We start from the raw sequence: 26,288 nt of genomic DNA, 5'->3' as shown, positions 1-26,288 counted from the left end.
ATAAGACTTTTTGTCCTTTTTCTTTGGAGTTATCTCATAAGCTCTCAGCTCCCTCCTCTACAGCTCCAGTCATAGACTGTATATATCCCTACAGCTCACTATCTTAGTAATAGTTTTTGATTTATTTCTTGGTATTTATCACAACTTGAAATTTTTCATTGCTTTTAACTTGCATGCAAAGCAGTTTTTCTTGCTGATACTGTAAAACAGGTGAGGGAATTATAAAAACCTCTCTTAGCTACCATTTCACCCCTAGTGTGCTGTATAGTGGCAACTATAGGTCATTAAGTCAATAAAAGATACAAAAATAGTAAATCTATCCCCTGTTTATGAACTCTAACACAACAAATAAAGCATCTAAATTGTCTCTGATAAGAATTATCTTTTTATGTTGTTTTTCACAGTTTGGGAATCTTTTGCTTTGATAACCACAAAAAGACTTTTTGAACTTATATACACATGCAGATCCTGTGGAGAACGGATAAAGAGGATGGTCTCTGGGATGTGAGTCAGAAGTGATTAAAGACTGGTCTATTGAGAACATCTTTCACCTGTCAAAGTTCAAATTGATCTTAAATTGGCTTCTAAAACTAACATGCAAGAATGCCATGAAACTCACTTTAAAGATAAATACAAGATGGCAGTTCATATATGAATTCACCTACAGACTGTTTGACCAAAGAGCACTGGACAACTGCTGCAGTTTGGTTTTCCAAGACTGATGTGTTAGAAGACAGGAGGGAAAGGAAAGGCAGTATTGTCCATGGGGAGAAATTAGTCACTGCACAGGGAACATGAAGATAGAGAAAGGAAAACATTGCTTATTCACCCTAATACCTTCTGGAGACTCTGTAATCAAAACGGGACTAGTTTTGCTTTTATTCTGTTTCAGTAAACATGTTTGAATGAACCAATGAACTTACAGGGAGAAAGAGAAACCGGTAAGAAATGGTAAGAAACCTCTAAAAAGAGTTTGGAATCTGGTTTTGAGCTAGGGAAGAGAGGGCGGGAGATACAGAAGACCACACATGGAGGACTGATGGACAATCAACATGATGGACATACACACAAAAAGTGTTGTCCATGTTTCACTAGACAGTGCAGGTGATCACTACCTAAAGTAAAAGCCTTGTAAGTCAACATTTAACAAGGACTCTCAATTTAGAAAGGCATAGGTACTTAAAAGATTTCCCCCAGAGACTGTATCAGAAAGCGAGAAAGCATCAAGAGCACAAGGAAATGCCTGCTGGCTTAAAGCCAATCTTCCTAACTAGTGTGCTCAACCTGCATCCCCAAAGTGAAGCATGCTGGCTGGAGCACAGCAGAGGAGAGGTGCGCTCCGATCCACCTCACTCCCCACATCTGTGCTCGCACCCAGGTACCAGACATTCACAAGCTAGGTTATAAGAACTAGATGTCTGGAGCTGGCAAGATGGCTCAGTGGGTAAGAGCACTGACTGCTCTTCCGAAGGTCCTGAGTTCAAATCTCAGCAACTACATGGTGACTCACAACTACCCGTAATAAGATCTGACGCCTTCTTCTGGTGTGTCTGAAGTCAGCTACAGTATACTTATGTATAATAATAAATCTTTGGGCCTGAGAGCAGAGTTGACTGGAGCAAGCAGAGGTCCTAAAATTCAATTCCCAACAACCACATGAAGGCTCACAACCATCTGTACAGATACAGTGTACTCACATAAATAAATTTAAAAAAGAAAAGAACTAAATAAACATCTATGTACTCTTCCTACTTTTCAGAACTCTGGTTTAAGAATCTTTCCATTAAGAATAGCCAAGGGAAAGTTCTTGTTTACCTATAGTTGCGGTGAGTTTAGAGAAAGGAAGCGATGGGATGCCATCTTGGCTGCACTGGATAAGATGATCAATGCTGCTTTCCTACATCTCACATAATCAGACTGACTCAAATGTGCATAGGAGAGAAAGTAGCTCCAGTGAAGCGTAGCTGATACCAAACTGTGGCTTAGAAATATTGTTGTCATAGAATTTCTAAGAAAAAAGACTGTTACATCCAGAACTGTCATATAATCAGCACACAAACTTGTGATTGGATGTATTGACCAAACTTGAGGAGGAAGTTAACCACGTAAATATGACGGGTACACTATCCCCTCTGAATGTACCAGGATGGCTAGCACTTATTTTAGGTAAAAAAAAAAAAAAAAAAAAAAAAAAGCCCTGATTCCCACAACAACAGTAACTTAACTGGTTGCACATATAGTATATTATGACATGAAAGTTGACACCACATACAAAAATACTAAATACCACACATGCCTGAGGGGTTCTCATTACTACCACTGTGGGAGTGGTAAGTTCTGAATGGCGATAAAAGCGGAGTCAGAAGCAGCTGAACAGCCTTGGATCAGGCTTTTATGGAAACCCTGTGCACTCTTATACTTCACAGATCTTTACTGAGTGCCCAGTATGGGTAAAGCATTGTACTAGAGACTGTGCAAAAATATGGTACCTGCTTCATGTAGCTTATAAAAAACTATATTCTCTGGGACCTAGCCACCAGTTCTATAACAAATGAGAGAATTCCTCATGATGCCGCCAGCCAGTCTGTTTCACCTTTCCTGAGTGTCCTGGGCAGATGCTTATGATATAGCAATGTTGCCAGAATCTATATGCAACTACTAAGGTTAACCCTCTAGTGTTCACTATTGTATTCTCCAAGGTTAACTAAGCTTCATGTGTTAACCTGTCATATTTTCCTCCCTCACCTTTAAAATAAATCTTAAATATTGAAAATTTTCTAAAATATTCACTGTATTAAAGATTCTCTTTAAAGCAAATCTATCCTGATCTCTAGACGTTCAGATCTCCAAAGGGCATGCATATATCACGTGGCATTTCAACAAATATCTACCATCTTCCTACTTCTCTGCCTACCAACATCTAAATGCAGGTATGCTTTGTAAAATGGAGTCATATTGAGCATGCTGTGAGCTCCTTTGCGCTAGGTGCTGGATGTTACAACCTGATCATGCTGATCTAATAAAGTCCACTTCAATACACCTAATCAATGGCTACAACTCAAGCTAGAACAAACTTGATGAAGACATAGGAGAAAATCCTCCTTACCACCCCTCACCTTAGGCAGCTTCAAATCTAGGAGATGTCACAGGAAATGTATTAACCAGAACGAGAAGTAGGTCAGCCCGAAACTACATGCAAGGTTCATGTGACTGCAGGGAGTTTGAAGAGGGAAAAGGAGAAAACAGAATGACATAATCTTTGTAAAATGGTAATAGAAAGCACGTCTGGACACACACAGATCTTTCCACAAATAACAATGTTTATTTCACACAGTGCTTCGAAACACACAAAGCTCCTGTGCTGAGGGATCAATCAGAACAGCTGTGAAACAAGTTGTCAGAGAAGGAAAGATCATCGGCCTTGACCAAACCAGCTAAAAAAATTAAATTTAAAACAGATGTCTTGAGTTGGATGTCCTTTCAAATGTCTTTCCTATAAGCATTCTCTAACCACAAATGCTTCCAAGAAGCATGGCCCCATCTTATCTTTCTTATACACATTGATCTCTCTACTAGCTCCAAAGCAACTGGAAGTTAGTCTCAAGATCTCAAAATTTGCTTAACAAATAATAAATAAACTTTTGTTGAATTAATATTTTTCACTATTTGAAAAAATATTTTTGGCAAGCCGGGCGGTGGTGGCGCACGCCTTTAATCCCAGCACTCGGGAGGCAGAGGCAGGCGGATTTCTGAGTTCGAGGCCAGCCTGGTCTACAAAGTGAGTTCCAGGACAGCCAGGGCTACACAGAGACACCCTGTCTCGAAAAAACAAAAAAATCCTTATTACTCCATTTAGAGACTGCCGTATCCAGGGATCCATCCCATAATCAGCTTCCAAACGCTGACACCATTGCATACACTAGCAAGATTTTGCTGAAAGGACCCAAATATAGCTGTCTCTTGTGAGAGTATGCCGGGGCCTAGCAAACACAGGAGTGGATGCTCACAGTCAGCTATTGGATGTATCACAGGGCTCCCAATGGAGAAGCTAGAGAAAGTACCCAAGGAGCTAAAGGGATCTGCAACCCTATTGTTGGAACAACATTATGAACTAACCAGTACCCCGGAGCTCTTGTCTCTAGCTGCATATGTATCGAAAGATGGCCTAGTCGGCCATCACTGGAAAGAGAGGCCCATTGGACTTGCAAACTTTATATGCCCCAATATAGAGGAATTCCAGGGCCAAAAGACTGGGAATGGGTGGGTAGGGAAGTGGGGGGCGCTATGGGGGACTTTTGGGATAGCATTGGAAATGTAATTGAGGAAAATATGTAATAAAAATATTAAAAATTAAAAAAAAATACTTTTGGCAAGTCTAGTAGAGCTAAGGCAGTGCACTTAATACATAAAAACAAAGAGATATATGCAAAGATAGTACTCATAGGTTAAGGTGAAGGGAAAATTAAATAGAAATTTATAGTAGCCCTAATTCAAAACTGAAGATGTATGCCAAAGAGAGGCATGGCATCCTCTGAGCACTCAAGGGAAGGCAGGCACAGGTGAAAAGCAAGACAGGTCTCTAAACAAGCTGTTTCTCCATAGGGAGGGAGAGCAGGAACCTTGGTGGAAGCTCGGAGGCTTAGAGGAAAGGAATTCCAGGTACTTTCCAAATGTTTTATCTAGTTTATGGAGAGACATTTAGTGTCTGAAGGAAATATTGGAAAAAAAACCATTAACTTGTAGGAGATGTCCAGGTCCTCTCACGATGTCATTCCTGACTGGGAACTAGGCACCATATTCTAAGTAAATTATCCAGCATCCGCTTCAACAGGGAACAAGACAACAGAGAGAAGTCAGGGTTTGCTTCCTTGATTTGCTTGCTTAGAAATTCCAGTCAGAGCCCTCACTTTTGTCTGCTCAGTATTGGGGCTTTTTGTGCAAAGTGTTTAAGGATAAATATGTGTGAAGAGCATTGTTACAGGAAACACAGGACCTGAAAGCAAGGAGGGGTTACTTCAACAGTCTAAGAGAGAGGGACAAACTCAGAAATGTATTGGGCCAGCAGAAATGATTATAGTAGTGCAACCCAGGTATATCCCATGAATGCTATAAGAGCTTCAGCGATTGCTCAATAGTTAAGAATGTATACAAGTCTTGGCAAGGACCTGTATTCAGTTGTCAGCACTCACATTCAAAACTGACTATGAGTCTAGCTGCAGAGCATCTAATACTCTCTTTTAACCTCTACAGGCATCTGTGCTCCTGTTTGTGTGCAGAGAAACACAGGAACACACATGCAAATGTGCATACAGCCACAAAATTCAAAACCAAATAAATCTTTCAAAAACAATTTCAAAAGAAATATGCTTGTCAGGATAAAGAAGTGGAAGCTGACTGTCTGGGTTTGAATCCTGACTCCATCACTTACTGGTATAGATAGAGATGTGCCTACTGCGACGTTCTTAGAACACTAAGTATAAAACAAATGCACACCATTGGTCAAGTAGAATGTGTTTGTAGTAAGATGGCTTTAGCACACAATAGGATGCTATAAAGGGAAAGCAAACACATAAGTAAATGTGGTAAAATTAAAAATAATATGGAAATCAGGGTTGAAAATGGGTTGTAGAATAAATACATAGAGAAACGATGGATGGTGATGCTGATGTTGATTGGGCTATAAAGAAGGAAACCTGAGCAGACCTGGACACTATGGAAAACAGGAAGGAGAACGGCAATAAAAATGGATGGAAGATTAAGAAAATCTAGGTTATAAAAACCTAGAACATAGCAGAGTGGCACACACCAGGAGACTGAGGACAGAGGATTGATGTCTTGGGGTCATCTTGAGCTACACAGTGAGACTATTTCAAAACAAACAAAACCCAGAAATGTAAGCAAGCCACTAGCTCAGCTTCAGGAAGCATGGTCAGAGTCAGTCAGTAGAGGTTGGCATGTCTTGTTTGAGAAATGGGCTGACAATTGTTAGCAATAATGTACATTTCAAAATTGGTAAAAGAAAGACCTTTGAGTGATCCCACAGTAAAGAAATGGAAAACACTTGAGGTTATGGGAATGTTCACATCTTGATTAGAAATGTATACAGTATATTCACATCACACTATATCCATAACTATGTATGGTTATTATTTCAATTTAAAAAAAGACAAAACTCCCTTTAAAAGAAGTGCTCTCAACAATATTTCACAAAAAACAAAGGAGATGCCTGCTTTCTTCTCATTTTCACAAAAAGTCAGGAGTGAGCAGAAGTGGGTAGGAACGCATTAGAAGTGAACAGTCCAAAATCATCTCATTTATACGGGGAACTTTCTGAAGACCAGCTACTGTGCTCTTTTATATGTGAACTGTTTGAGTTCTCAGTCATTTTTTAATATATTCTTTAACAATTTCATATAACTATGCAACACATTCTGGTCACATCCATCCCTCCACCCTCTCTGATTTTACTCTCACTTCTATCATTACCTCCTTATTCCCAACAAGTTACCAGCTCATTTTATGTATTTTATACTTTGTGACTGTCTTAGTTAGGGTTTCTACTGCTGTGATGAAACACTATGACCAAAAAGCAAGGTATACAGGAAAGAGTTTTACTTTCATGTTACTGTTCATCACTGGAAGAAGTCAGGATAGGAACTCAAGCAGGGCTGGAACCTGGAAGCTGATGCAGAGGCCATGGAGGGATGCTACTTACTGGCTTGCTTCACATAGCTTTCTTGGGGATGGCACCACCCACGATGGACTGCCCCATCCCCCATTGATCAATAATTTAGAAAATGCCTTACAACTGGATCTCATGGATGCAAAGGCATCTTCTCAACTGTGGCTCCTTCCTCCGTGATTACTCTAGTTTGTATCAAGTTGACACACAAAACCATCCAGTACAGTGATGTACAGAGTATAACCAAGACCATTGGCATGGGTGTAAGTGTGGAACTGTCCTCCTGGCAAGACTAACTCACCAGTGGCTATACCATTGAAGACAATCATTTACTCTCATCTAGTCTCCTTGACTGCAATAAACTCCCCTGGGCAGGTCCCCATACTCTTCTCTCCCATTTATGTCTGAGTGTCTAGGAATCATTCAGTCATGTGCAGGCTGTATGCAGTCACCAATAGCCAACGTGAGTTCATGAGTGCCATGTTATGTCAAGCCAGTAAAACAGCACTTCACAACATTCCGTTATATTCTTGACTGTTATTATTTTCCAACACCCCCTTCTATTATGTTCGCTGAGGTTTCAAAGGGATGACACAGGTCCTTCATTTTATGAAGGCTGAGAATTCAACAGTCATTTATTCTCAGAACCTTGACCAGCTATGAGCCTTTGCATTAACTGCAAAGGGAAGCTTCTTTGATGAAGGCTGAAGCTATCACTAGTTTATGAGTAGAAGCTTAAATATTTATGAGGCAGGAGCTAGTAGGATGGATCAGCACATGGTAATGCCACATGCCACCAAGCCAAATGACCTGAATTTGACCCTGAACCCACATGATGGAAGAAAGGAATGGATGAGTTGTATACCCACATGTGTATCTTCAGGAATGGGAGCCTTAAGCTGTAGGACTGCTTCATACTGAAGCTAAGTGAAAGGAAATCTGGAAGCAGGAACTATGCAACAGAGCCTGACTGGGTGGGACATGGAGCCACCAGCCAGTTGGTCAGCAAAACCAAGCATAAGGGGTGGAGGTTCCAGAGCACAGGTTCCAGGATGTGATGTCTGGGATCTAGAAGGTGCATGGGAAGTAAGAGGCATGGTGATAGGCACCAAAATGCTTAAGGTTCCAGGGAAAAGGAAAGAAACTAAAACAGGTAGGACAAAAGTTCAAGGTGAGGGTCTGGGTTTATAGCACCTGGGGGTAAAGTAGAATAAGGTCACCACAAAATCTCATGGTGCTACCAGAAGACCTATGGGTAAAGGAAGGCTGCATGGGTACAGAACCCAGTGCCTTCGTCTTGCTCTTCTGGTTTCTCAGATGACCTTCCCCCCTGTGTTCTTCTCTCTGATTTGGCCACTCCCAGTTTTGTGTCCATGTTGCTCCCGATTCCTTCAACCACTGTCCATATTTATAGATGATTTAATTTTAACTCAGGAGAAAGACCTCGGGCACCTGAGAATATCCATTGACAATCAGAAAGCCCAATGCTCTGTAAGGGCTACTCAGAATACTAAAGCCTTTTTCCTGCTCTATAATTCTGTGGTGATGGCTCAGACACAAGTGTTCAACAAGTTTCACAAGCTTCAATTTCTTATAAAAAGAAATAAGATTCCTATTCAGTATAAAACAGCAAATAGAGGATCGAAAAGATGATCCAGTGAGTAAAGGCTCATGGGCCAAACCTGAAAACCTGAGTTTGAATCCTTGGACCCCCATGGTGAAAGGAAAGCATTGACTCCATCAAGTTGTCCTCTGCACATTGTTGGTGGGATTGTAAGCTTGTACAACCACTCTGGAAATCAGTCTGGCGGTTCCTCAGAAAATTGGACATAGTACTACCGGAGGATCCAGTAATACCTCTCCTGGGCATATATCCAGAAGATGTCCCAACCGGTAAGAAGGACACATGCTCCACTATGTTCATAGCAGCCTTATTTATAATAGCCAGAAGCTGGAAAGAACCCAGATGCTCCTCAACAGAGGAATGGATACAGAAAATGTGGTACATTTACACAATGGAGTACTACTCAGCTATTAAAAAGAATGAATTTATGAAATTCCTAGCCAAATGGATGGACCTGGAGGGCATCATCTTGAGTGAGGTAACACAATCACAAAGGAACTCACACAATATGTATTCACTGATAAGTGAATATTAGCCCAAAACTTAGGATACCCAAGATATAAGATACAATTTGCTAAAGGCATGAAACTCAAGAAGAATGAAAATCAAAGTGTGGACACTGTGCCCCTTCTTAGAATTGGGAACAAAACACCCATGGAAGGAGTTACAGAGACAAAGTTTGGAGCTGTGATGAAAGGATGGACCATCTAGAGACTGCCATATACAGGGATCCATCCCATAATCAGCTTCCAAACGCTGACACCATTGCATACACTAGCAAGATTTTGCTGAAAGGACCCAGATATAGCTCTCTCTTGTGAAACTATGCCGGGGCCAAACAAACACAGAAGTGGATGCTCACTGTCAGCTATTGGATGGATCACAGGGCTCCCAATGGAGAAGCTAGAGAAAGTACCCAAGGAGCTAAAGGGATCTGCAACCCTATAGGTGGAACAACAATATGAACTAACCAGTACCCCGGAGCTCTTGTCTCTAGCTGCATATGTATCGAAAGATGGCCTAGTTGGCCATCACTGGAAAGAGAGGCCCATTGGACTTGCAAACTTTATATGCCCCAATACAGGGGAATACCAGGGCCAAAAGAATGGGAATGGGTGGGTAGGGAAGTGGGGGGGGGGGTATGGGGGACGTTTGGGATAGCATTGGAAATGTAATTGAGGAAAATACGTAATAAAAAAAAAAAGTTGTCCTCTGACCTCCACAGACACCACTGTAGCAATCCATGTGCATCTCTCTCTCTCTCTCTCTCTCTCTCTCTCTCTCTCTCTCTCTCTCTCTCCCCCTCTCTCCCTCTCTCTCTCTCTCTGTCTCTCTCTCTCTCTCTCCCCCTCTCTCTGTCTCTCTCTCTCTCTTGCTCTCTCTCTCTCTCTCTCTCACACACACACACACATATGCACACAAATAGTATTTTTAAATAACAAAGCCATTAGTTCCTTTGTGTATATGCACAGAACCATAAGTATACAATCTTGAAGTTCAAATCCCAATTCTGCTCAGTTTTCTTAGGAAAACTTTCCTTTACATAGGTTTTGTAATCAAACTCAAATTGGCAATCCTGGCTGCCCATCCACAAGTACCAAGGAAATTCCCACGCATCCTTTTAAAGAACCATCTCATAGTTTACAATATTACCAGATTCTAATTTGAAACTTGAAAATGTAGCTTTGTTTATGGCATTCATCAAATAAATGAAACCAATGAGCATTTATTGATCACTGAACTAGCCTTAAAATCTTTATAAACCTCTGCCTATATTCTTTTATCATCATTTTGTTATACAGATGATCATTTTTCATTTAAATAATTTATATATATATATATATATATATATATATATATATATATATATATATATATATTACTACTTCCCAGAATTTGGGAATGCAGATCATCTAGTTACTCACTGGGCTTGTACTGCATTTCAACAACTTGTTGAAAGGAATAGGCACAAAATCTTTCCACACAGAATAATAGTTTAAGAAAATTGCCTTAAAAATAGCAAAGCATTTGTACATATTTGTCTTCAACAAACTTAATACCAAAAAAAAAAAGGAAAGAAAGAAAAGAAAAAAGAAAAAAATCCTCATACTCTCTGAAGATGATTATATCCTGTTTAAGCTATCTTCCTGCTTTTCTGGTCATGTCTGATTTATTTCATTCTTATACAGCTTACCATTTAGTCAGGTTAAACTACTGAAACACAAATTTTGCATCTTTCTTTCATCCATTTGCCCTGTAAGTGCTGTTAAGTAAGCCCTGTATTTAAGAGTCAACGCTTTTGTGTGCTAAAGGTATCTACAAGCCACCTTACTGTGACTTCTAAATCAAATACATTATATAATGTGTAAGAAACCATAATTGAGTAACTTGTTTCTTGTAGACATCAATATGAAAATAGAAAGTAATCATTTTCGAAGATAGTGTCATTTATACATTCTGTAATGAAACTATAAGCAGAACATCCCAAAATTCCCAGACAAGGCATGTTGAGAGGAATCGAGTAGAACCAGGGCTACACAGAGCTCCTGAGCCACTTGACAAGGGCATCTATCAAGCTTAAAGTTAGAACTGGGCCAGCCGCACTAAGTACTCATATTGAACAATCAGTAAGCCATCCTAACATCTATAGCACCTCTGGAGAGATGCAAGTGTTGTTAGGTAAAGTGCTGGTGAGGGATGAAGGAAGATGGCATATTTAAGCACAGAGAAACCTGTGTAGTCTTTGATAACTCTTTTGAACTTCTCACTCATTGTAAGATGGCTATGGTCCACTTTCTCAGAAAGGAAGGAAATAAGGAAGGAAAGAGGAGGAAGGGGAGAGACATGAAGGTTTTTGAAGTTACCTAGACTGAAAATGCAAGCAGCCAAGACTCCTTTTACTTAATCACCCCTTGCCTAGCTTCTCAATCTGATATTTCAACAAGATGCCAACACTACCACTGTCCTTCAAGGTACACAGATAACGATGGGCAGAGGAGCTTCATTTTCTCTTCCTGGTTTCATGCACACTCTCTTCTCATTCCTGAGAGGCAGACTCAGCATCACCCTGACTCTGACAGGGTCTGACACGCCTGTTCCCCACTTCTGTGAGAGGATTTCCATTGTGACTCTCTTTCTGAAAAGAGACAGAAACCCTGACTCCTCATGCTACCCAAACTTTCCTCTAGTAGGTGGACCCAAGATAAAACACAGATATACAAAAAAATCAAGGTAAAATTGTGTACTGAAAGCCACAGTTGTTATTAAGCCTTATAAATTATGAACTAAAAATAACGTCAGGATTAAAATGTGTTGTGTATTGCCCCCTTGCCCTTGCTGTCTTCTGTAGTCAGGAGAGCTGGCCCTAGGGTCATGAGAGCAAGTGAGATTTACCTGTCCCTCACTGTTGTACCTCTCAGGAGAGCAAGCCCTGCACCTTGCCCAGGCAGCACAGTAGAGCTGACTCTGGAGGCAAAGGCATGTGTCTTAGCCAGGGTTTCTATTCCTGCACAAACATCATGACCAAGAAGCACTTGGGGAGGAAAGGGTTTATTCAGCTTACACTTCCATACTGCTGTTCATCACCAAGGAAGCCAGGACTGGAACTCAAGGAGGTCAGAAAGCAGGAGCTGATGCAGAGGCCATGGAGGGATGTTCCTTACTGGCTTGCCTCCCCTGGCGTGCTCAGCCTGCTCTCTTATAGAACCAAGATTACCAGCCCAGAGATGGTCCCACCCACAAGGGGCTTTTCCCCCTTGATCACTAATTGAGAAAATGCCTTACAGCTGGATCTCATGGAGGCATTTCCTCAACTGAAGCTCCTTTCTCCGTGATAACTCCAGCTGTGTCAAGCTGACACAAAACTAGCTAGTACAGCATGAGAACAGGGTAGCTGACTCTGCCTCCTGCAGGTGGGGTCATTGGGTGGCATAGCTAGAGAGCTGGCTTTGGTGGTGCTGATGCAGGAAAGCTGGCAGGCTGACCAACTCAGCTACCACCCAGGACCAGATTCAAGACTTTGAGATGGCCCACCCCAAAATCTACATCGTCTGAACTTTAGAGCGCATGAAAAAGCTGTTGTTCCCCCTGCTGTTCCAAAGCTACAGGATCTCCATGACACAGGGCAACTTGTCTTCAGTATTTCCTTTAAATCTATTTCCTGATGAAGATTTCGTTCACCTAGGAAAGGAAGAGTGCCACAATAATACTAGAGGAAGAACATGCAGGCAGATGAGAAAAGGTCCAAAGTCTATGTGAAAAAAAAAATCCCTCTATCCTTTCTGCCGTCTTGGGCTCTTTCATGCACATGCCAAAATTCAGCCCCATCTCTTTCCTCAGCTGGGTCCTTGTGAGAGATGGCATCAGCCTGCTGCTCAGGCCTTATCTCGAGCACATCTCCTCCCTTTGATTCAGAGCAATCACTGAAGGGAGAGAGGTGGGTGTGGAGATGTGGCAGGCATGACACAAGATATATATTGTACTTCACTGGATTACAGGCCAAAGGTGTATGAGTGCAAACACACACACACACACACACACAAAGAAAAAGGATGAAGAAAATAATACCCACCAAATATGTTCCTTTTTGTCCCTTGTGAACTTTCAAAGCAGTGAATATTTTGCTGAGGCTATTTCAGCAAGCCACTGCATTGTTTTCTGACTCTATTTTCACTGGACCTAACAATCTTAGGGTATTTGTAAAAGTTGGAGGTGGTATTTTGGAGTAAATTCTGTTAAATTCTACACTTGCAACTCAAATGAAAACAAAGCTGAAGTTTGATGACAATTTCAAAGTACTAGGTCAAGAAAAGGGGTTTTGTTCTCAGCCCCACTTCTACCTTTAAGGCCACAGATATGTAAAGTACTACTGACAGGAAGAAATGCAGTTAAGAGGAAGTGAGCTGGGCCTGAAGAAACCCTTCATCCAATTCAGTGTAAGAAACAGAATTAAAATAGAAAATAAGACTGCACAATATAAATAAACTTTCCAAAACTTGGTTCAAGATAAATCTTTGGTGATGTCACATTGCCATAATTCTTAGTGATATCAAAGACCATAGTTAGTGCATAAACTAAGTATTATTAAGCATTATACTTTCCATAGGCAGCATTTAGGTCCTGTCTCCACTGTGTGGTTCTGTACATGATTAAGGTTTAAGAACCCAACACCAACTTTTTTTTTACCAAATTCTAACTTAGCTACTTTCTGCCCACTTGATCCTGTCACCTGGTCTCAGTTCCCTTGCCAGTAAAATCAGGTAACATGTATTTATCTCAAAGACCTCTTATGAGGATTAAACCATGCTCGCCAAGCGACTAACACCTAGGGTGTGCTCACCAATTATCATTAGTGCTCTTGATTTGAGGGAGTTGAATATTTAGCCCCTCTCTGCTGTTTTTTTTTTAAAGTGTGTGTTTGTGTGTGTGTGTGTGTGTGTGTGTGTGTACCTGCCCATGTGAGTATATGCCATATTGTTTCAGGTCCTCACAGGGGACAGAAGAGGGTACTGGATCCTCTGGACTTGGAGCTATAGGCAGCTAAGTGCTGGGGGAAGCACTCTTTGACCTTTTCTGGATGACAGATGTTATTAAGTGTTATTTTATATATTCAATATAATTTATAAGATTCCCTGAAAGATACAAGATACACACTCTCTCTCTCTCTCTCTCTCTCTCTCTCTCTCTCTCTCTCTCTCTCTCTTACACACACACACACATAGAATTATTCAACCTTCATTGCCTCTAATTTGCATTGCCATTGCCTATAAAGCTTTACTCACTATTTAATGCTTGTGAATGAACACAGAGACTTACCCAAGTGAAGCAAACACACAATCACACACCCAAGCCTTGCAAAGCTTTAGAATGTACACCAGTATTATGGAAGCACTGCTCATTGAAACTAGGTGGGAATGTCTGGGTTTGACTTTGCATGTAGTCCATAGAGCTTAAAGCCTGCCCTTGGTGGTTTTAGTGGCAGCCAGAGTTAAGAACTAAGAGAGTAACCAGGAAATTTCAGAAAGAACACCTGGGTTCAAATCTCCTTCCTTCCACCCACTAGCAATTATAGCTATGAGAAGAGAGTTTCAATCACTCAGAGCTCAGTTCTACTTCCACCAGATGGGAAGTGGACTTCAGAGCTGTAGCCTCCAATGAGAGTACTAATGTCAAAGTCAATACCCTGACTTGTTATTTGAGAGCACGTTCTGAGCAAGGGGTGCAGCAAACTGTTCGGGAGGTGGTGGATACAGGTGGTTGTGTGCAGTCCAAGGTAATTATCCTGACATCTGGGAGAGAACATCAGAAGAAATACTGTGCATTTCTCCGATGGGCAGTTCCAGAAAATGAATGTGCAGAATATTCTGCAGAAAGGTCTGTCATGTGAAGCTCCCTACCACCATCTTCCCTGAAACAGAAGACTTCATTATCTCCCACTTCACTTTCCTCTTCATACATGAGTGATTCGATTAAGATCCACAGTCACAGATATCCTAAAAGAAATGCAAACCATGACTTCTAGCACATTCTCCTAAGTGTTCAAGTAGTAGACATTTTTGCTTACCTTATCAAAACACCAAGTTAGCAGACATGAAAAATTCTGATTATTTTTAGCTTATTCTTCTCCTCATCTGTACATTAAATGTATGTCATGTGAAAGATTAATCTGATACAAAATGAATTATAGAAAACAGGAATTTAACCAGCATCCATTACCATAAATTCCCTATTATCTCCTGAGCACGAATCCATGTACATTTTTTTTTAAAGTGGAAAAAATAGATTTATTTCCGGTCTTCTCCAAAACTGGGGAGAGCACCACGTCTCACTCTGTCTCTGCATCCCCCATGGTGGTTTTACAGTTTATAGAAGCGGCACAGTAAAGCTAGAGAATATGCTCATGTAGATTCAGCTATGGATCCCAACAGTCAGGCTGAATGTTGTCTTCCTCCTGCCAGGGCTGGAAGAGGGAAGCTGACCCTGACCTTAGCATGATACAACATTTCTTGTAGAGAACTGGAACTGAAAAAAGACAATAAGAAAAGGTCTGTCTGAAGACATATGGTGTTCAATAATTAGGTTACCCATGCCACCTCCTAGCTGGGTTTCTCAAGAAGAGTCTTCTGGCCACCCTTGAGGTAGACAGCGCTAATGCCTCCCCCTCCTCTTGCCCCATCTCCCACAGTGAGCTGAAGGCACCCTGTGTAGAGCCCTCAATTCACAGACAGAACAAAAGTGCTTGATCCATGCTAGCATGCACCATCCAGTCCTTTTTATAACTAAATTAAGATAGCAATAACCTAGCCAGGAATAAAACAACTTGCAAACATTAGTCCAGTGCACCTAAAGTCGGTGGACAACAAATATGCAACAGCTCAAGCAAAACATTTAAAGGGAATGAAATTTGTGTCATCATGTGAAAGACAAGGCTCCTAGCATCAGTCTCTACCCAGCATGCCATTCACTCATCTCTTCAGCGAACAGATGTTAATCCTCTATCGCCAGAAATATTTACATTATGACTCATAACAGTAGTAAACTTACAGTTATGAAGTAGCAACAAAAATAATTTTCTGATTGCAGGTCAACACAACATGGGGAACTCTATTAAAGGGTTGCAGCATTAAGAAGGTTTCGAACCACTGTCTTCAGGAGTGCTGTGTGCATATCATATTGTTACGTGCAAAAGCCATTATGGAAACACAGGAGGCATCTGCAGTTACTGCACGTCTTCTTCTTTTTTTTTTTTTTTTTTTGATGGTGAGGCCAGCTGGTAAAAAACCAAATTACATAGGACATCAGCACTCATGTTGTCCTCTCGTAGACTCATACTTGGCTAGATTCCTTATACAACCCAGAGCCCAGGGAATGAAATCCATGTACATTAACTGTGTAAAACACTGGAAACACATCCGTGTCTGTTATCTTACTAAGGAGCAGTGAGGTGAAGCCTATGAGGTAGCTGGGTTGCTGCCTTGGTTTTAAAGTCATAAGATATGCAACTGAGATTTGTTTTTTTAATATCATTCTCTCATGTTCTTACTTCTTTATCATTACATACAGTATTATGATCTTTATTGTTGTCTTAGTTGGTTTTGGTATTCTATGTCTAAATGACAAGTATCTTTCCCAATGCCATTAGTCTACCTTTCATTTGTAACATTACACTTTATCATCTGTCTGTACTAGGGTTACTATTACTGCACTGAAACACTGTGACCAAAAGCAAGTTGGGTGAGGAGAGGGTTCACTTGGCTTACACTTCCACATAGCTGTTTATCATTGAAGGAAGTCGGGACAGAAACTCAAACAGGGCAGGAACCTCGAGGCAGGAGCTGATGCAGAGGCCTTGGAGGGGTGTTGCTTACTGGCCTGCTTCTTATAGTACCCAGGACTACCAGCCCAGGAATGGCACCACCTACAATGGGCTGAGTCTCCCCCATCAATAACTAGTTAGGAAAATGTTTTAATAGCCAAATCTCATGGAGGCTTTTTCTCAGTGAGTGCTCCCTCTTTTTAAGAACAGCAGTAGCATGGAGTGGAGCCAGCCCGAGCCTAGTGTGTGCTGCAGAGGGCAAAGCTGGAGAAGTGACCCGTGCTCCCCGGAGGAGTCCACAACATCATGAGCGAACCCCGACATTGGACACTGAGTCCTTTATCCTGCTGGGGTTTGGTTGTGCTTGATTCGAGTTGTGATTGTGCACTAGTTTTTTCCTCCTGACAAAGTTACTTAATTTAATTTTGATTATTGTAGGAGCCCACAATGGAAGGACTTTGAACTTTTAAAAGAGGATTTTTAAAGAGAGTGAAATTTTAATCTGTTTGAATCTGTCAAGACTGTGAGACCTTTAAAATTATTTATGTTTTTAATGTAAAATCTTGGAGATGAATAAGAAAGGTGTAGCTTAATAGGGGTGTATTTGTATGTCAAGTTGACAAGGGATCAGTTGCTCTGGCTAGTCTTAAGTCAACTTGATAAATAGACTGAAAAGGAAAAAACTCAGTTGAGAAAATGCCTGGCCTATTGTGAGTGGGGCTACTCTTGGGCTGGGGGCCCTGGATTATATATATGAAAGCAGACTGAGCAAGTCATGAGGAGCTAGCCAGTAAGCATTATTCCTGCATGTCCTCTGCATCAGCTCTTGCCTCTAGGTTCCTGCCCTGTTTGAGTTCCTGTCTTGACTTCCTTTGATGGTGGACAGCTATGTGGACGTGTAAGCCAAGTAAGCCTTTTCCACATCGACTTGCTTTTGGTCCCGGTGTTTCATCCCAGGAGTAGCAACCATAACTAAGACGTTCTCTCTGAGGGAGCGCCATGGATGAGTTCATTCGCAAAGCAAAGCCCACTCAGAAAGTTCTGAAGCATCTCTGTCTAGGTTAGTTAATAAAAAGGCTTCTCTTAAATGCTGGAGGCATCCAGAAAAGGAAATGCTACAGAAAAGGGTTTCATGGAGAGCCAGGCATAGGACACAAGCCTATAGCCCAGGTTTTCAGGAGGCTGAGGCAAGAGGACTATGTGAACATTGGAGTTTGAGGACAGTCCAGGCAGTAGGAGATGCCATTTTAAAAAAAAAGGGTAGATCTATTTTTAAACAACATTTGATGTTTAATACATGCTTATAAATATATACAGTAAGTTGCAGAGTTCTATAAAATATGTTTACTCAGGTTGCATAAACATTCTGGAAAGATAGGTAAGAAATTATTAATGAATATTAGTTTGCAAAAGGGAAATACGAGGTACTTTACTTTCTAGTTTATATTGTTTTGCCTTATTAAAATTGTTTCCCAAAAGAATGTTTTATTTTATAATTTACTAAATGCACTATGTGGCTTCTTTCAATTTTACATGTTCATCTTCCTATTTAGGGGGATTTTACAAGAGAGAAAACAATCCCAGGTTCATTTTAGAACTCATAGAAAATAGCTACAGGATGGAAATGCATTGTGAGACAAGCCTCCTGCTTTTGTGAGGGGATGGTACAATTATCATCTTTTACTATGTAGCAACCAGTAGACTCAAAGTTCAACTTGGGAAACTTGCAAGGTCTGTCTCCATTCTCCTCAACAATTTAGTTGAACAGAGTATTGTCGCTAACTACCTTACACATTTTTCCACTTATTAAATTTAAAAGATACTTTTAAAAAACCTTTAGATAAATAGAAGTTAAATAATCAAATATTTCTAAAATCCTTAGTGTGGGAGTTATGTGTGTATGCACAAGTATGTGTTCATTTGTGCTTATACGTCCTTGTATGTGTGTTAGTTGGATTGCCAAACTGACCTGTTCTAATTCTTACATTTAGTAATTGGAAATCTAACTATGTTTCTCACAACAAAAATGTTTTCCATAAAGAAATCAGAGTTTCAGCTTTTGAATACAATAATATCAACTTTTCTACCACAGAACAAATATGATTGCTTTGAATTTAAGCGTTGTTTTCCTTTGTTCTTATAACCTTTAACTATAACTCTAGGCATCTTTTGTGTTAGCAGCATCAGAAATGCACTAAGAATAGATAAAAGTCCATGCTGCTAAAGAACATTTTGAAACTGAGAAAAATAAATGCAGCAGAAAGCTACTTTTAAGTTCTTGAATACCTCCTATTTGTAAAAAATAGGGAATTTCAAACTTGGGGTTTTTATATTGCAGCCAAATGTCTACAAAATCTCCTATTTTTTCCCAAATTTTGACCTGGGGCACTTCACCCCCAATCATCACTTGTGCCTTCCATTCAACTAGCATCTTGTCAAATCTGGCTGCAAGATTAAGTTTCCCAATTCAGAATTCAATATTGTAACCCTAAGGATATAAGATCCAAGCTGGAACATTCTGTTTTTTTTAAACTGGATAAAATTGTTTCAGCCCAGAGACCAGGGTTGGCCCAGACCATGATGATGAATCTTCAAGACTGACAGTAAGTGAAACTGGTGTGATGGTCTTGGCTTGACTCTCGCGCATTAAGCAGCATTTTACATTTGTCCCAACTCTCGACCTTTGGGAGGACAGGTTGAGAGAATCTCATGTTCTCATATTATGTAAGGCTTACAAAATTAACTAGCTCTGTCAAAGTAGTGTGGCCTGCCATGGGCTGGCTTTTTGTGTCTTTCCCCACTCCTGCCTATGCTGGCCTCCAATTTTAGAGAAGTGGGGCTGAAAATCTAAGATTTCTTTTCCCATACATCTTCAGTATCGTTGAGGCTCCAGGTACCCATGCTTCTGTTTCCATATAATCCTTGTTTCTCTCTCTCAGAAAAAAGGCATTTTATTAAAGAAAAACAGCAAGAAAAAAGAAAAAGAAAAGAAAATAGATGTGAATTGTGCAAGAAACCCCCTTTTACTTAAAAGGGAACTTAAGCTGCCTATAAATGATGTACTTTGTTCTCTTGAGGGGAGTTTGCCTGAGTCCCAGTGAATGCTACAAAATCTTAACTTTTCAAAATGTACCTGTTTATCGAAGGCTCTGAATGCTGGACAAATGTTTTCTTCTTACAATAATTTCTAAATGTTCATGTAAAAGCAACATTGACACAAAATTAAGTCCTAGAAATACATACTGGGGTAAGTCACTACTATATAGCTTCAGAGCAGTTAGACTCTTGAAAAGCACTCCAAGGATGTCTAAAAAGGAGTTCTTTACTTCTGAAATTTGTATATGATGTCAACACAAAAGAAGCTTTCTTCCTTTAAGGATTTTATTTGTCTTAGATTGTTTTCACTATATAATCTCAATGACAAAGTCAGATCAACTAGTTGTGATATATATATCAGGGTCATTTCTGCCAGGCAGCCCACCAAGATTCACTGTTCACTTCTTACTCATTACTCTATTCTGGATCGCAGTGGAAAAGAACAGAATGGATGACAGGCATATGACAATGACAATGAGTGAAGAGAGTTCAATGCCAGAGCATTGGAGTGAGTTAGCCTTCTCATGAAAGGTGTTTGCTCATTTATTTGCATCTTTGACTCCAGGAATGGAGAGCAGGTAATTACATGGGTACTCCTTCACCCAGGAGCAACCTACCTCTCACAATCGGTGGCATTTAGATTATTCTGTTCATTGTCTATCCACCCCATCTGTGCCCGTGGATCCTTTAATTAGAAAAGCACTGCCAAAGACAGTGGTGCTGCAGTTGACTAGAATGGGAACCCAGGATCACCTGCTAAGCTGGCTGGTGAAGAAAGAGTCCTTCCTCTCAAGGGGTGTTTAAAGCTAGTGATAAAACAAAAGCTATTTCCAAATACCAGCTGGGTAGAAGAAAAGGGTATCTTATTATCTAAAGAAAATCTAGAAAAAAAATTAGTATAAATAACCAAAGGTGCTTTCGATTGTTATTTATATATGGTTTTTAATCTATAAAATGTTGGTTCTGCAATAATAATACAGTCGTTTATCCATAAAATAAATAAAATTAACATGAGCTTAGGTTAACCCAGGAAGTGAAGTTATCAGGTAAAAACCAAGCAGTTTTCACCCTTACTGACTCACACTGCTGGACTAGAAGATTAAGAAAATGTGAGATGAGGAATGAACTCTTCTTGAGACTGTGCCTTCCTTGAGATCCGTTCCTGAAAGTGAGACTCAGAAGAGACATGTAGAGACAGAGTGGCACAAATCTCTCCTCTAGTCTCAGAAGAGCTCAAGATCATGTAGCTCAATAGAGCCATTTCCGTGTGCTTGGGAAACAAGACATGAGTCAGCCATTGAATTCACTGGAACACACTGAAGCTATAAAGAGGTAGAAGGAAAGTAAAGGGGAAAGAAGGGAACAGAAAGGAAACAAAGAGAAAGACAGAAGGGAAGAGGGCAGGAATGCTGGCTTGAGTTTCTATTTAGAACAGCTATACAGTTGTTTAGCATAAATGCAAATTAATTTTAAATTTATGGTTTCTATTCATGTCCATTTTACAGCCAATAGTTACCTTTGCCCAAATTGTTTCTGTAGATCTGTTCCTTTTATCTTTGCATTTTATTTCCAACTTTACTTTCTGTTTGACCTGCTGTTATTAAAAAGCAAAAGGCTTAAGAAGCATAATGCAATTGAAAAGAGTGGTTTGTCCACATTTGCAGATAACATTCAAAGCTAATTTTGATAAAACCAAAGAGAGAAAGATGCTTTACACTGCCTGGCAACATTCAATGTCCACAGCAAGGCAAGCCGGGCAAAATCTTTCTTCCCTGACCTCCAGCTAGTGCTCAGGATTTCACAGGCAGCTCAACACAGGCAAACTTCTTTTCACATTCTCCTGTCACATATTATCACTGCCCGAATAAAACGGCTTCATAATTTACATGCCCACTTTGGTTTTAAAATATTCAAAAGACAGTAAGAATTGATAATAGCAGTCAAGAATCACCTAAGCAATGTTAGACTGGCCTCTGAATTTCTATCTATTGAAACATTTGACATCTGTAAGAAGGACCTAGCACAAGCTCAGTACCAGGGAATCTAGCACCATTCTGTTCCAGAAGAAGAATCTTTGATTAAGTTGTATTTTACTAATATACTAACCATCTATACAGCTCCATGGGAAGTGTTTTTTCAATTAAATGTGAGCAATAATAATTTCATATCCTGAAATGTATACATTTACTGGGGCAATAATATATCTGTTTCAAAAATGTCACTCAGATCCATGTGACTTTTCCTAAAGTCTATAGGAGTCATATTTGCACATGTAAGACAGTTAGGTGAGCCTTGCTCCCTAGGCAAATTCTCCTTCACAGCAGCTTGGATGTGCCTCACGTAAGCTCACTGTTCTTGGAAAACCTAGATGGTTTTCTGGAACAAGAGAAGATGTAAATACATCTATATTTGAGTTGTTTTGATACTAAAACATGACTTTTTAAAACATGTTTTAACACCAGAATGTAAGTGTGAAAGAACACCCACTTTAAGATGTTGCCACAAGTCAAGTGCAGGACACAGTCAGAACAGCATCTCAGCCCCATTCACACGTGCTTCTAATGGACAACTGTGAAACACTGCAAACTTCATAAACCTGCTTGAAAAGAGATCTGTCTTCCAGAGAAGGAATACTGCAAATGCCTTTCAATATTGCAAGAATTTTGAACAGTTCATGTGTTAATTCCTTTATATTCTAGCAATGTCCTATGGAATTGTACCTGTGACCCAGTTGTTTCTTTATTACTGGCAAACTCTTAAATATGAGTAATAAACACTTTAAAAAAAAGAAGTCTACTTTGTTGTATCTATTTTTAATGCATAATTTAATATCATCTATTGATAATATTTGTTAATCAGCATACAGACTTGTACTGACCAGCCCTCAGGGCTACACATCAGCGTGGTCGATCTATCAGTTTCTCTGGGGACCAAAGTGTCAGAAGGAGAATTGGGCATAGTGACCAGTTTCTGTGAGGTAAGCAAAAACAAAACAATAAAAACAGCTGAGATTCTGATGGGCTAATCTGTCACTCAAAATCACAGGTCTACAAACGAGAAAAAAAGGATGTAAACGTTTAATGACCTTAAGAGGTGGGAATTTAAGCCTTTATTTATAAACGGTAATCAAAGTCTCCTTCAACTGCCGAGCTTGAAGTTATTTGAAATCATCTGAAAGATAACAATCCAGCTTTGGGAATGAGGGAGCTTGCTACAGATAATTACTATCAAAAATCTGATTTGATTTCTAAAAATCGTATGAATGAATCAAGTTTCTTGGTGTTGATATACTAGGCAGGGAGCTTGTTCTTCCAAGTCTAGACTGCTTAATTGCTTGCTTGAGGGAGGGAAAACCCTGGGGGAGAGGCACATATGAGTAATATCTGTGTGGAGCCAGAACTCTCCCAAGCTACATCATGGCCAGTAACACAGGCAGGTCTGCTCTTCCCTTCCCTCCAGTGCAAGTGACCAGAGATATTTGATCCGAGAACTGAATGAAAAGCGAAGCAAAGCTGGCCACAACCATGAGTACCATCCGGTATTTTGAGCAGAAAACATAGCTCACTGCTGCCTGTTTGTTTTTCCCACCCAACGCCATTTAGAAACAAAAATCAAAACAGGAGGGAGGCAAAAATAAATACATCAGTGTGTATTCTAAACAGAAGAAGCAAACATTTGCATTATCAGACAGGATTGTCCACACCTGCTGAATAGGTATTAGAAGACATTTAATCAAAGGCTTGTAAACAAAGCATACCTTGCTGCCTATGAGGGACTGCAAAGTAGTAATTTTTTTCATGTTCTTTTCCTTATTGTTACAAGGAATCATTTGAAGAAATGTTCTTATTTTACCTTAATAGTTAAAATCAATCCATTTCAAGTGTTGGTCCCTTCTATTTTTGTCTTTATAAACACAGATCAAATTTAGGCTTTCATAGTATATATCAAAGACTCTATGGTATTTACCCCTTTCTTTAGATATTTTTGCTTCAATTTCAAATGAAAAAACTGAATATTCCAGTGTGTGCCTTTGAGCATTGCAATTCTTACAATCTTAAGAATAATCACTTCTGCAATTTTTATCTTAACAGTAAGGATGAGTTTTTTAAAACAAATAATTTATGAAAAATAATGTTATAAAATGCAGCTATTTGGTTGCAACTATTTACAAAGTATCCATAGCCAGTCCTTTAGATTTGCAGTTTCTGGACGTAGACCTTAGGAAATTCCTGGGGACACACAAGATACAAAGCTAAGGAATAAAGGCAAGGAGTTAAATCTCAGCAAATCAGAAGTCTTGTATTTGTAAAATACACACTGATTCGTTTTTAATAGTACAAAATGGAGCCTTTTAAAAGTATACACATTTATAATTAATTCCCAATAAAAAATGAAATAAACTAAAAGTACTCCTTCCGATTTTTTTCAGCACAAACATATACAGAAGGAAATCACACTAATTTCTCCTGGTACTAACTGCAGTAACTACTTCATGGAGAAATAGAACATGCAACTGCAGAAAAGTTTTTATTAAACAGGTCAAGCCAGATGTCATGGGTTCAAATTTTAATCATATACAGAAACTTACTTTAACAGATTCTTACTTAATTCGCCACTACAAAAGTATCTGGGCTCCTATTGATATACTTCTGTCAGCAAACACTTGCAATGCAGCAGGTATTGGCAGTATATAAAATTAGTTACATATTTTCTCCTGACAAATCTATGCATACAGCCTTCACTTTATAATATGCCAACAGAACAAAAAACAACTTAAAGGTTTAAAAGAATGTTTTTGTTTCTATTGAAAAAAATATATACTTCTTTTAAAATACTGTGAGCTTGTGGAAATATGGTATTATATATCTGACATTTTCATCTAGAAACGTGTTACGAGCCACACTGGTATTAGTAAGTCATATGCCTTTAGCCCCCTGAAGTACTTCGCTCTAATTTTGTTGAAAACAGAGTAAGAAGGAATTTGACTATGATGCAATTAACATACAGAAACACATTTCATGTCCTCATCTTGCCAGCTTGCCCAGGCTGGAGAGTGTGCAAAAACCCCAAAACTTTTTAGAGTTCATAAATATTCGTAACCACATTCTGATTTACAAGTTAACAATTCTTAACCAAGCATAGAGAACTTAGAGAAAATTTCAGCAAACAGCACATTTAAAAGAAAAACCTGTATATATTGCTCTATTTTTTTTTTTTTGCACACCCCACCCCCATCACAGAAAAGCTCCCTCCAGCAGGGCACATCCTTCCTTTCAGCACTTCAGTTATCAGAAGGCAAATGAAAAGACAATGACCTTTCCTCCTCTCATTTAGCTTACAACCCGAACACTTAAGCACAATCATAAAGTACCGATTTAACAGAAAACACCAGACAGAGAGAGCAGGACTCACTGACCCATTTGGAAGACAAAGACGACAGAACAGCAAAGCTCTAAAAATCAGCTTGTGAGGCCTCTGAGAGAGATTCTTCTGGCATTTCATCACAGCAGCCCCAGACCAGTTCACCTCCCTGGATACAGAGAGGAGGAACTAAATAGAGCTGTTTATTAAAGCTGGTGTGCTGGATTGCATTAGGAAGCGCGGGCAGGCCACCTGGACCTTTCAGATTGTGGCGGTGTTTAATTTGCAGCCTGCCCCTCTGCAGCAGAGGAGGCGATGGCTACTACTACATTTGCCAGGCTCAGTCACACACCACCAGGGCTAGGACTAAAGAAAGGCACTTGTATTTGTGTACTTGTATTTTCCATACAGAGAGAGGAAGATAGAAGAATACAATCCAAGTGAAAACATTGAACAGCACAATAAAAATTTGTAACTACTGCCTGGGAAGCATGGCACTTTATTTTCTTCTCATACTTTATTTCTTTCAGAGATCACAATCTAAGCAGAAAAAAATAAATAAATGCTTAAAATGAAAGTTTTTCATATTCAGCCCAAGTCATAAATTTGACACGCTCTTTGAATTTCTTGGTGGTGGTTTTGTTTTGGTTTCTGTTTAAGAGCATCACACTGAAGTTTCCAGCTGAGCCTCCCTAGCCAGATTTAATGGGTGCCTTTTGCCTTTCGCACTTTCAGCGCTGCGCTGGCAGGTAGCTGAAGACACAGATAGAAAGATGGTACAGTAAATATGAATTATGTGAATCATATGGTGAGACCCTTGTGGAAAAGGGGGAGTTGAGAAATGGCTGACTCCATACCTGACCAATTACAGCTTGCATGGTCCCCGTGTCCTGCTGCGCTGGGAGATCGCAATCCATCATATGATGTCTTTGAAAAGGAGAATGGGGGTTTCTGGCATGCATCTGTCAATCAACTTCTGCACTCACAACCATCACCAAAAGCAAGGGGGAAAAAAGTCAAGCTGCTCCACCAAATAGGATGAGACTGTCATGTGACCTCCGGCAGACGCGCACACACATTCACTACCTCCATAGAGCGTAAGAATTTTCTGTAGATATGAAATGACATTGACAAATATCCAATACCAAGTAAATAAAGTGAGACAAACAGCTACTCACCAAAGACAAAACGTTAGCTGTAATCTTCTGCTA

At 39.9% G+C, this 26,288-nt stretch overlaps 1 protein-coding gene across 1 annotated transcript in view; it reads right to left on the bottom strand.

Annotated features, from left to right (window-relative positions):
- Pou6f2 (POU class 6 homeobox 2) overlaps positions 1-26,039 on the bottom strand; it is a 507,949-nt gene extending 481,910 nt beyond the window's left edge. Inside the window, exon 1 of the mRNA XM_021180807.2 lies at positions 25,935-26,039. Coding sequence (XP_021036466.2) covers positions 25,935-26,039 — 105 coding nt within the window. The remainder of the gene's footprint in view (positions 1-25,934) is intronic.
- Positions 26,040-26,288: the final 249 nt, after the last annotated feature.

The sequence above is a fragment of the Mus caroli genome, unplaced genomic scaffold (genome assembly GCF_978045245.1).
Source record: "Mus caroli unplaced genomic scaffold, Mus_caroli_1 scaffold_15, whole genome shotgun sequence".
NCBI classification, from domain to species: Eukaryota; Metazoa; Chordata; class Mammalia; order Rodentia; family Muridae; genus Mus; species Mus caroli.
This window is presented reverse-complemented; position numbering and strand designations above follow the sequence as displayed.